Here is a 12,209-nt window from a genome sequence, read left to right as displayed (position 1 = left end):
GCAGTTGGATTTTTTTTAAGGACAATGTGTTGTCTAATAATAACCAAGGGAAAACTTCTCCTCACTCAACAAGTCACATACTTTTTCTGACAACAAAGCTGTATCTTCAGAATCAAACATTTGTATCCCAGTCTTCCTCTGGCTCAGCACTACGGGAGCACTGGCTGGCCTCTGCATACCCACTGTCCTGCAATTCATCATGATCCTCTTCTTCAAGGTGTAAAAACACAAATTAACAGTGTCACAAACACAGGAACCTTCTCTTATATATTCTACTTTCTTACTATACAATATATTCTTCCCCATCTCATCACAAATGTTAATGTTTTACGCTTATAATAAAATAGACATGTTAGCAGTACCTTGTTCCTGGTAATTTAGGAGCACAGCAGAGCCGTCCTGGCTCAGTTTAACTTCTGGGTTATCCTCCAGGAGACGCCTGAGATTACTGAGACTTCCACTCAGGGCGCCGACTTTGGGGCAACTGGACCACAGCACGGCCAGAGGTACAGACACACACCTGCCAGCACACACAGAAGGTGACATGAGACATGTCGGCCCTTATGATAAATGTTTGATGCCAAATTTTTGGAAATATCTTTCAAATTAAATGGTCAACGAAGACGTGAGATTTGCTTTAACTAGCAGCTACATGAAAAAAGAAATGTGTGAAATATAGGATTTAGGAATATAAGAGTGTGGAGGAACAGCTAACTGACGTACATTGGCACTTTTAAATAGTTGGTTATATGGTCAAGCATGAAATGTAATGAGACCGTACCCATCACAGACAAAAGTACAGGTTCCACAGAAGCCAGACCTGTGTTCCTGATCTGCTTGCCACAAACTGCCTTCTAACCACCTTCACCAAACTGTTCCTCCTCATCTTCTCCAAGGAAACACACCTGCACCATTGACAAGACTCCTGTTGTCCTTGGTCATTTGTCCAATACAGCACTCCATCCTCTCCGTGCTGATGCTCCACCAGATTTTTCATCTCTGCTCCACATGCTGCTGTGAGGTATGATGTTTCTTTTTTAAAAAACAGACCGTAAGATTTTAATGTGTATAACTTACCAGGATTATTGGAACATAAACAACCTGGCAGTTCAAAACACGGTGATATTGTGGAGAAACCTTTGATTTACACACAAATGGAACAGAAAAACAAGCTCACTGGCTACTTCTAATTTTAGAAAAATATTTATGGTCACCTTTTCGGCACAGAGCTTATTTTTTAACGTTCTGAAGAAGACTGCTGAAACGCTTAGGCGTATGTCTAATATGACATGAGTCAATTACACAAGTGAAACTTTTCCTTCTTCATTTTTAAATCGGGGATGTGCTACCATTTCACATGTTTTATGCTTATTTGTTGTTGTGTCAAGTACTCTACCACAAATCCCATTGTTAAAGCTTTTTAGGACTGGTGAACAACTGTCGGGATGTTCACCTGTCTGTTTCTCTTCCATCTCCAGGTGTCTCTCTGGCACTCTGAAGGGTTCCTCAGCCCGGCACAGTGTACAAGTGTCACCCCTCTCGTCACTCCTCTCCATCCATCTTCTCTTCAGCTTTTCTGCCCAGTACAACACCTCACTCGCCAGGACTCTCCGCAAGATGTTGTTGTCACGTAGGCTGGGGTAGTTTATACTATACAGCTGATATAGAAATGGGTAAAAAAATCAGATCAACATAAAAAAAAAATGAACTGATTGTGACTGTGCCACAGCCCACAGGGATTGTAATATATCTGAAGAACCTGATCTGGTTGAGAACCTTTAAAGGCGAGTCCACACCGGAAGAACTGCCCGACTCGCGTCGGTAAATGAAGTCGGGCTACTTAATATGGCCGACTCGAACAACGACATGGGCGGTTCACACCTACGGAATTACAGCCGACGCCATACATTCCGCGCTTGCGCACTGTTGTCAGCAGAGTGAGGTTGTAGACTGTAGTTGTGATTACTCTCTGAACGGATTACTCTCTGAACGGAAAAATCTAAAATGTTGGATGATGTCGATACGGAGACACTGGCCTTGTCAGCTCTCGCACTTATTCTTATGGAAGAAGACAGTCGTAAGCGAAAAAGAAAGAGAACAGTTAGGCGCACTAAGTGGGTGAAGCCGTGGATACAACAGTGAGCAGCCCAAGGAGCTTATCCAAATGTGTGTCGGGAACTGGAGATGGACGAGCCGGGTGATTTCAGAGATTTCGCTCGGCTCTTTCCTGATAAGTTCCACATGCTGGAAGAACTTGTCCGACCGATGATCCAGCGATGCAACACCAACTACCGTGATTGTATATCTGTCGGTGAACGTCTGATGGTCACACTGCGTTTCCTCGCAACGGGTAAGATAAGCTGTTTGTATTACTTTTTTAGTTCGGGTCCTTTCTCGGCACCTGAACAGGACATTATACTTTATTATACTTCCGTATAATTAACCAAGCAGTTTGTTCGTTTGTAATTGCAGGAGAAAGCTTCAAGAGTCTTTCTTATCAGTTTCGAATGGGTCACTCTACAGTCATGGAATTCGTCCCTGAAACCTGTGAAGCCATCTACCAGGTCTTAAGAGAGAAATATATGAAGGTATGTGCGATTTTATTTTACGTCGACATCAGTCATGGTAGCCTAATGCTGTGCAAATATGCATATTGTCGTTTGTTCGGACGTTTTTTTAACCAGATAAACAGATCCGCCTTTGATATTCACTGTTGTTATTTTTCTTGTTTTCAGTGCCCAGACACAGCTGATGAGTGGCAGCAGGTTGCCAGTGGATTCATGTCGGAGTGGAACTTCCCAAATTGCCTGGGTGCTCTGGATGGGAAACATGTAAATATTCGCAAGCACAACTTCTCCATGGTCCTGATGGCACTGGTCGACAGCAATCACAGATTCCTGTATGTGGATGTTGGTTGTAATGGAAGAGTTTCCGATGGTGGAGTGTTTCGTGGATGCACGTTAGCAGAAGCCCTGGTAAACAAAACCACAAACATCCCTCCCCCTGCGCCACTTCCCGGTTCTGACAAGCTGTCTCCATACTGTATTGTGGCAGATGAAGCGTTTCCGCTGAAAGACTACCTGATGAAGCCATATGCAAACTGCGGTCTCAGTGTAGATCAGCAAATCTTCAACTACAGGCTGTCGCGAGCGCGGAGGGTTGTAGAAAATGCATTTGGAATTATGGCCACGCGCTTCCGTGTCTTGCTTACCACCATCAACATCAGAGACATGGTCAAAGTGGAGTCCATTGTCCTGGCTTGTTGTGCTCTGCATAACTTCCTACGGAGTGAGAGCAGAGCTGCATACATGGCAGACATTCTAGACCAGGAAGGACCAGATGGAGGCATTTTTCCAGGAAGATGGCGGCAAGACCCTGCCCTACAACAAGCCCACTTGCCACAGACCACGAATACAGCAGCAAGGGCCCAACAGATTAGGGATGGGCTATGTACACATTTCATGTCTGAACATGGTGCAGTGCCTTTTCAGTGGGACATGATATAGGACAGATTGACTGTGCTGGGTTTCAACTGTGGTATATACTGTGGTTATTGTAAATATTGTAAATATAATGTCAACTGTGGCCTTTTCAATGGGACATGATACAGGACAGATTGGCTGTGTTTGTGTGCTGTGATTATTCAGAAAGATAAATAAAAATCATATCAATCATAATTGACTCATGTAGCATCATCAAATCAGCATTTGTGACTGGCTCACATGCAAAAGGAGCAGTCCATGGTCTATTATATAAGACAATATTAGTGTGAAATACCTTGTCATACCTCTATTCACTTCTAGTCTATGTTGAAATAGGGTGAAGGGCATTGCAAATGAGAATAGCAAGACATTGCTGAATAGTTGTTATTGGGGAAGGAGATTATGAAATGAATAAGACTATAGTAGTGTGAAATGCCTTGGCATACCTTGGTCTATGTTGAAATAGGGGGAAGGTGATAAACATTACAATGAGAATAGCAAGACATTATTGCTGAATAGTTGTTATTGGGGAAGGAGATCATGGAATGAATGGAGGACCAGACGACCAAGCTAGCGGTTTTCACTTGTAATAGATAGTCATTACAATGAGAATAGCAAGGCATTATTGCTGAATAGTTAATAGGGATGGAGATCATGGAATGAATGGAATGTGTAGACAATGTTGAAATGGGGGATGCAGTGGATATGAAAATGCAGGGAGATTTGCTTTTTCAAAGATATGTTTTATTGTAGAAAGTAGAAAGTATAAAATACAAAAGGCATGCAATATCAAAATACAAAAGCTTAAAGTATAAATATAAGTAAAGTTAAGTACAAAATGCAAAAGTGTCAAGTATAAAATGTATAGAATATAAAAGGCAAGCAATAACAAACTACAAAAGCTCAAAACATAATGTATAAATATAAGTAAGTAAAGTAAAGTGCAAAATGGTCAACTGTCAAGTCATACAATATCAAATAAAAAAGCCTCAAGGACCCAGTTCTCCCAAGTGAGTGCGTTCCTGGTTCTGCTTTGTAGTGATATTATAAATGACGTTGAGCATTTCATGCTCAAGGCTCGCCAAGAGTTCTGGTGGCGCCTGCCAGGCTCGCTGTGATGGCATCATCCGCCGTCGTCACTGCTTTACTCATGAGTGCAGCGCCTATTATGCGCAAGGGCATCCTGGGCGTCTTCTCTGAAACTCCACTTCCTGATGGAGGGAACTTTTTGTAGCGGTTGAACTGGGTTCGGAGGGAGTCCCATTTCTTCCTCAGCTCTTTCACTGAAAAGTTTATACAGTTTAGAGTTGAATTAAATTCTGGTCTTGCCTCAACACAAAGTATCAACCTACACAATAACACTTACAAAAGCCTGCAAATACACAGGTCAAAAAAGTAAATAGCAGGCACATCCTATGTCTGAGGAATCCGATGGTCAAACGCGAGAGAGTGGGCTACACATTGGTTAGCAGCTAGCTCACAGGCTATTTCGATCAAAAGAAAGGTAATGTTTCGATGCTGCAAACGTTGCCCTTTGCCCCTACACATCGTACTAAGGTGGGATGTAGGCTACATACAAGTGCGATATTTGTATACAAATACAAATCTTACCTGGTAGATTCAACGCCTCTGATATCTGGCACCAACTTTCCGTTTTGACCTGCTTGTTTGAATAGGTCTTGCCAGCGACCACAAACAGCGACGGTCTATCCGCCACCATGGTGATGAATTGTTGCTCAAGCTCTTCAGTCCACATTATTCAAACGAAGATCAACAATCAAGCGATGCCAAAACAATGCGTTGAGAGAGTGTGTCGACACCTTCTTCGATTCCACTGTTTATCTGGTATGTTTACCATCGTCACTTCCGGGCTTCACTGATTCGCTAGTCAAGCTGCTAGCCTCCACCAATCAGAATGGTAAAAGAATGACCGACTCGAATGGCGGATTATACATTTGAGTCGGCTGAAATGAACGCCGACGTGGGCCGATTCGAGCGACCACACCAAGTAGACTCATGTCACGGACGCCGACTCTCTCAAAGACGCCGATTTTCGGTCCGGTGTGAACTCGGCTTTAGATATCTCCACTTGTTTATCAACAAATGGTCATACTGATTATTCCTTTTCATTAGGTATAATAAAGACAAAGACGTGATAGGACTAAATTATTTGAAAAATGTGCTCACTGAACGAGAGACATCTGAATTTCTAATTGTTAAGCCCAAGAGAAGAATTTGATTAGAATTTTTACTTTTTGTATGGTCTACTGAAATGTTTTTTCCTCATAGAACAGGAATAGTTTTTTTTTAAAGATTTTTTCTGGCATAGACGCCTTTTATTAGCAGTGGACAGATAAGAAGCACAGGAGAGAGAGGGGGGTGTGACATGCAGCAAAGGACCTCCGGCCGGGATCGAACCGGGGTCGGCTGCGTATATGCGTACGTTCGTACATGGCATGTGCTCTAACAACTCGGCCACCTGCGCACCATAGAACAGGAATAGTTGAGAACAAGTTCCATTTTTGTTAGGGGATGGGTCCCATGAATTGATAACTCTTGTTGTCATTATGTGGTAGTGAAACCAAAGAACAGGAAATATGGGGAGAGGGTAACAAAAATCCTCATGAATGAATCTTTAAAAACTCAGAAGTGATTGATCATAAATAAGTTTACTCACCAGTGTGTAGGAAAACACATCCTCAGCATCATCACCAAGTAATGTGTTGCCGCTCTCTCTACCCCCGAGCCGGTGAAACACACCAATCTGAGAGCAGAAGCCAACTCTCTCCTGTTGGCCTGATGGTGCCTGTCCAACACCAGAGAACTCCACATCATAACCGTAGTCCACACACACCTTCAGAGCCCTGTGGATGGATGTGATGTTCACAAAAAAAAATGTTTTAAAATCGTTATTGATCACCAAGTCCAACTCAAGAGAATGTATATGTTTTAAGGTGGATTTATCCATTAACAGTTAGTGTCGCTACCATCATTGTCAACCCTAACAACTTTGAAAAAATGAAACCAGCGTACCAGGACTTGAACTCTGCTCTGGTCCACTCAAACTTGTGGTCACTGTGTCTGAAACCTGTCAGTCCAGAAAAAAGCGGGTTGAACTCCGAGTTTGGGGTACTGACGATAACCGCCACTGGGGTCATGTAACCAAACAACACCTCAGAGAAGCGCTCCACATCAGCAAGGATGAGGTGCTCTATGCTGCAGACAACCAGGGAGGAAAAAAGGTGATGAATAACAGTGCAGAGGGACAAAGAGAAACATCAAGGTCAAAACCATACAGATGGAGACTACTATTAATACTGATAGCTGCCAAAGCATGAAACTTAAAGACATTGAACCTCAACAACCAAACAGTCTCTTACAGCTCTATATTGGTCACCAGATCAAATCCTCTGAGACGGGCATCTTTTTCTGTAACTGAGCCCTGGTACAGCTCAATACGCAGCTGATCGTAACTTGGCTGTAGATAGTCAGTTGACATAGGAGCTAATCCATGCCTGAAGGAACATACAAGCAGAGTGTGCACGTTATTGATCCACACAGTTTTACTTCTCACAGCAAGAAAAAGCCCAAAGTGATCAATCGAGGAGACAGCGATCAATACCAAAGAGGTTAATGTCTTTTTTTTTTTTTTTATTCATTTAATAATTGTTTCGACTCTGCATTCATATTCCACCATGCATTGTAAAAAGAGAAGAAAACTCAACCATGTGACCAGCCCTGGATTAGTATTCACTCATGCCTTTGATTTTATGAATATACATACTTTTTTTTTTTCACTTTGGTCCCGTTGATGTCGACTCCAACCAGCAGTTCAATTTCCCGGTGAAATTTCAGTTTTTTGAGAAGGCTGCAGCTGCTGCACCCCAAGTCCAACACCTGTGGAGGAGGGCGAAATAATAATGTATGCGAGTAAAAGCTAGAGTAACATCAGTCAAGGGAGTGTGTGAGATATATATGTTATATAGCCATTTTGGTCCGTGTTTTTAATGAAATGGACACAGTTGTTGAAATGCATATTGAAAGTAAAATCACATAGAAAATTATATATATAAATAAATAGATAGATAGATAGAGAGAGAGAGAGAGAGAGAGAGAGAGAGAGAGAGAGAGAGAGAGAGAGAGAGAGAGAGAGAGATTGCACTTCATTTGATATAATCCAATTCATTTTCATTCTGTTTGTTACTGCGTTAACACCTTATTTTGAAAACCGGATGTAGTAGTTACCCGTGTCTCCGTGGCTAACTTCGCCAAACCGTCGCAATGAACATGAAGGTCAGAATCAGAATACCGCTGCACTCGCTAGCTTTAGCTTGACCACAGTATTGAAAACCTAGCTACGGCGGTAACTTTAGCAAACAAACTTTGCCTTTGAAGTTAAAATATATTAACCCGTTTCCCACTGACATGGCAACATGGGTTTGTTACATACAATTTGTAACGTAAATATCTTGATTTAGGTTGTGTCACTATGGCTAACGTTAGCTCTGTGACGTAGTTAGTTAGCTAAAAAAAGTTAGCTTTAGAATTAACTTTAGCAAACGTTGGTCTCGAAGTGAAAGTGTAACGTGTGTTTCTCGTCGAGACGGTACCTTTTTGGGTTTGTTCTTCTTGACAAAATCGATGACAAACTGATGTCTCTGGCTGTGAAGCGGCGGATTGAACACTGGATCCATCTTCACGTTTATTCTGCTAACGTCAATAGCTCCACCGGACACCAGAGGGTGCTCTTGTTATTGAGCGCCCTCAATAACCGCGTTGGTGTTAATTTTTATTTAATGATGTGTGCAATCTCAAGACAGATTTCTGCAGGTAAAGACTCATTTCCTTACCACTTTTAAGTTATTTTAGTTTTTAGGGATAGCTAGCCTCCAGCTCAAGTGTATTCAATCATATAGATATAGGCAGATATTTTCCGTTTTATTTGTCTGGGTCTCTATACAATGTAAAGAATGGCAACATTGTGTGAGTCTGTCTGTTCTTTCTGATAATTCCTGGAGGTCCATTTTTTTTTAAATCGAGCTCTAGTTTTCACTTTTCTCCATGGCAGCTCCATACCTCCAACAATCTCATCCTCCTCTCCCTGGCGGTGTCTGACTTCCTTGTGGGCCTTTGAGTGGTGCCAGCTGCAAGCAGCGATTTGCAGTCCCGTGGGTTTCTGGTAGGGATGGGCAGAACGAGGCTTTGTGAAACAGCGAAGCGTTCGAAGCAATTGTGCCGGAATTGTGTCGAGGTTTCGAAACAATCCGAAACCTGGTTCTCCATGGTGACATCTAGTGGCCAGTTTTGCTAACATGACAATTTGACTGTGAAACTCAACTGGTTCAGACAGAGAATATAAATAGCTGTCAGGTAGTCAGCCCAACCGCGAGAAGTAACGTGGCCTAATGGTGAACAATGGCGTCGTACACCCGAAAGTCCGGTGTTCAATTCCCAAGAAGTGCCACCAACAGTGTTTTTAAATAGAATTTTTTTACATCGAAATTTGCCAGATGTTTTGTTATTTCAGGTTCATAGTAGCCTACATGATTCTGTTTTAAAATGTAGGCTGATGGCCCAGGCTTTTTCTTGAGAACATGGTGTAGGGAAAGGATAAACGAATTGGGAAAGTTAGGCTATGCTAATCAGGTTCAACATGGACAAATCAAAACACATTTTTTGTATGTCAAGATACATTTTTATTTAAGAATAGTAGTTGTTCTGCAGTCTTGGCATTTAGTCGGTTTCTGGTTTTGGACAAAACCTCCCCAGCCTTGGAAAAAATCCTTTCACAAGGCACACTTGTTGCTGGAATACATAAATATTTGTTTGCCATTACACTTAAATGTGGATAAACAACTCTCCTCTCTTGCCAGTACTTCAACGGGTCAGCGGTTCTTGGGATGAAGGCATCAGTCAGATATTTCTGCACTTCCACTGTGGCATCTGCAGTGGCACTCTGAATGTTTTGCGTTTCACCAACACGATGATCAAACAACTCCCACAAATTGTCTGATGTGGATGTTGGTGATGATGATGATGATGATGCTGATGGCTCTGAGGACGTTGTTGCTTGTGGCTCTACTTTGATAAAAAGAGCAGTTAGTTGCATACAGCATATGCATACATATATTACGCCATGTTAGGCTAAAATGAACGGACACTGCTCACCATCAGGTGTTGTTGTAGCTGAGCGCATCAGTGAAGCACACTCTGAAGTCAGCTTCTGCTCAGCGGCCGTGGCCTTTGTAGGATTTCCAAATGCCAGGTGTTTGAATCGTGGGTCAAGCAATGTTGCCAGGGCTAACACTCTAAACCCCTCATAAGTCCCACATCTGGAGCGTAGCTCCTTCTGAAGGCATGTGCCTAATGTACAAAACAGAAACCAAGACAAAACATGAATTATCAATCAACATGCTATGACATGTATGGTCAATTATAGTAGGCTACTGTTATTGCAACTTACCTAACTGCACAATTGGCTCCTGTGTGGCAGTTGACAATTTGTCACTCATTTTGAACTGTAGCATCCTGTATAGTGGTATCAGTTTTGATGCAGATACTCTTTGTTCCTCTGACATCTCCACAGTTGCCTGTTTAAAGGGCTGGAGAAGAGACATGGATTCCTTTATGAGGTCATATTCAAAGCTTTGCAAAGGACTAACATCACTACTCAGGTTGGCAAGGGCGGCAGCTACGGCTTCACGCTGATCATATAGTCTCTCCAGCATGTCAAATGTGCTGTTCCACCTGGTCTCTACCTCCTGAATCAGTTTGAGGTTAGGCCTGCCCATCATGGTCTGAATCTGAACAAGCTTGTCCTTTGCTTTGCAGCTGGATCTGAATAGTCCCACTACTTTTCTGGCTCTGTTGCGGATGTCCAGTAGTTCAGGTGTTTGTTCCAGGGCCTTTTTGACAATCAGGTTCAGTGAGTGGGCAAAGCATGGCAGATGGCGGAGGTTTTGCAGCGTGACACTCGAGACCATGTTTGCCGCATTGTCGGTCACCATGCACTGTACCTTTGATGTAATCCCCCACTCAGCCATGAGCACAGTGTTGGCCTCCATAATGTGCTGGGCTGTGTGAGTTCCTACAAATCGGGTGACACCAAGTAGCACCGTTTTCATTTTTGCCTCAGATGTGACATAATGGCATGTCACACCAAAGAAGCCATCCATATTCATGGATGACCACATGTCAGCTGTAAGGCTTACAAAATCAGCCTTCTGTAGATCATCCATGACTTGCTCCTTGGTGCGGTTGTACTTGTCGTCCACCATCTTAGTCAGCGCCTTCCTGGATGGGAGTATGTAGCTGGGATCCAGCTTAGTCACAAAGGCCCTGAAGCCTTTGTCCTCCACAATGGTGAATGGTTGCAGATCTTTCACCACCATATCAACCAAAGCCTCGTCCAACTCCCTCTGCCTGCCTATAAAAGAGCATAACATTCACTTTTACACATAGTCTACACTTAGGCCTACCTTGAGAAAATACAGGACATCTTCACGTAGTTTAGCCTATGTTAATACTGTTTTAAACAAATCTTGTATCAGGTTAGTAAATTGGACTTACAGCAGCAGTAGCCTACAACGGTTTATGAAACATTTAATCCAACATTTTAGATGTACAAGTTTTTGCTTTTGTGACTTTAATATATGTTTACCCATGTTTGCCATCACAAGCACGGTGGCGCAATGGTAACGCTTAGAGTTAAGAATCGGGCGACCGGGGTTCGAATCTCGTGGGAATCATACATTAGTAGTTCTAATATATCTTACATTTTATATGTTTACTTTAACTTAACACATTTTGGGCATTCCCTGCTAGTCACAACACCGTGGGATTTCATGTATATTTTCGAACGTACCTCTGTTCATTGACCCAGCAGCAGCAGCAGCAGCAGCAGCAGCAGCAGGCCTAGCAGGAGCAGCAGCACCTTCCAACACTACAGGGTGACTGGTCCTCAGGTGGCGCATCATGGAAGAGGTGTTATTGCAATAGGAAAGGAACCTATCGCAAATGATACACCTCACCTTATTAGGGCTTTCTAAATGGAAATGCTCCCACACGATAGAACGTGTTCTCTTATGTGGAAGTTCCATCTTTAGCTTATCTATACTAGCCTGACTAAACACTACAACTAAGCCTATACCTTTCACTAATCTGCTATTCCCTAAATATTAACGTCACTTTATCTATCTAAACTATCGCTCACTGTCTGTCTCTAGCCTGTCAATTAATCTATATCACTAACTTTACTATCAATTGCAAGAATACACTAAATTGCTGTCGCTATGTCACTATATCTCTCAAAATCGCTCTACTAACTCTCAATATCTCTCAAAATAGCTCTACTAACTCTCAATATCTCTCAAAATAGCTCTACTAACTCTCAATATCTCTCAAAATCGCTCTACTAACTCTCAATATCTCTCAAAATTTCTCTCCTCACAAAAACCCACAAAGATGAGATGTGTTTGAGTGGCTTTTAAGCATTCTGGGGCTTTGAGTTTTAGGTAAACCAGCTGTTTAATGAGGCAATTGCGTCACGCCGCAAGCGCCACCTCTGGAAAACCGATTGAAACCTGAATGAACCGCTACGAAGCCTGTGGTCACGTGACAGGGGCGTTTTGAACCACATTTCGAAACACTGTCCGAAACACTTGCGTTCCGGAAGCTCGACACTGTTTCGAAACATCAGCTTCGAGCGTCACATCCCTAGTTTCTGGG

At 42.6% G+C, this 12,209-nt stretch overlaps 2 protein-coding genes across 3 annotated transcripts; both read right to left on the bottom strand.

The window, feature by feature from the left end:
* Nucleotides 1–112: 112 nt before the first annotated feature.
* Nucleotides 113–8,176, bottom strand: henmt1 (HEN methyltransferase 1; the record flags this gene model as incomplete). The annotated part of the gene is made up of 9 exons (XM_084012402.1): nt 113–207; nt 363–520; nt 906–1,032; nt 1,454–1,658; nt 6,160–6,346; nt 6,516–6,698; nt 6,863–6,997; nt 7,267–7,379; nt 8,093–8,176. 9 exons carry the CDS (start codon nt 8,174–8,176, stop codon nt 113–115), a joined length of 1,287 nt encoding a protein of 428 aa, XP_083868528.1.
* Nucleotides 8,177–9,206: 1,030 nt separating this feature from the next.
* On the bottom strand, nt 9,207–12,193 carry LOC311014390 (E3 SUMO-protein ligase ZBED1-like). 2 transcript variants are annotated; one of them, XR_014597259.1, is made up of 3 exons: nt 11,347–12,193; nt 9,651–10,908; nt 9,207–9,560 (listed from the first exon to the last, which is right to left on the bottom strand). XR_014597259.1 is itself a non-coding variant. In XM_084010971.1 (3 exons), the coding sequence occupies exons 1-3, from the start codon at nt 11,579–11,581 to the stop codon at nt 9,622–9,624; spliced, it is 1,422 nt and encodes a 473-aa protein (XP_083867097.1). In that variant the 5' UTR covers nt 11,582–12,193; the 3' UTR covers nt 9,207–9,621. The 2 variants fall into 2 exon arrangements, 1 of the variants encoding a protein (XP_083867097.1); XM_084010971.1 differs by having other exon boundaries at nt 9,207–9,845; nt 9,946–10,908.
* Nucleotides 12,194–12,209: the final 16 nt, after the last annotated feature.

This window comes from Eutrigla gurnardus, assembly GCF_963514095.1.
Source record: "Eutrigla gurnardus genome assembly, chromosome: 6".
Lineage (NCBI taxonomy): Eukaryota > Metazoa > Chordata > Actinopteri > Perciformes > Triglidae > Eutrigla > Eutrigla gurnardus.
This window is presented reverse-complemented; position numbering and strand designations above follow the sequence as displayed.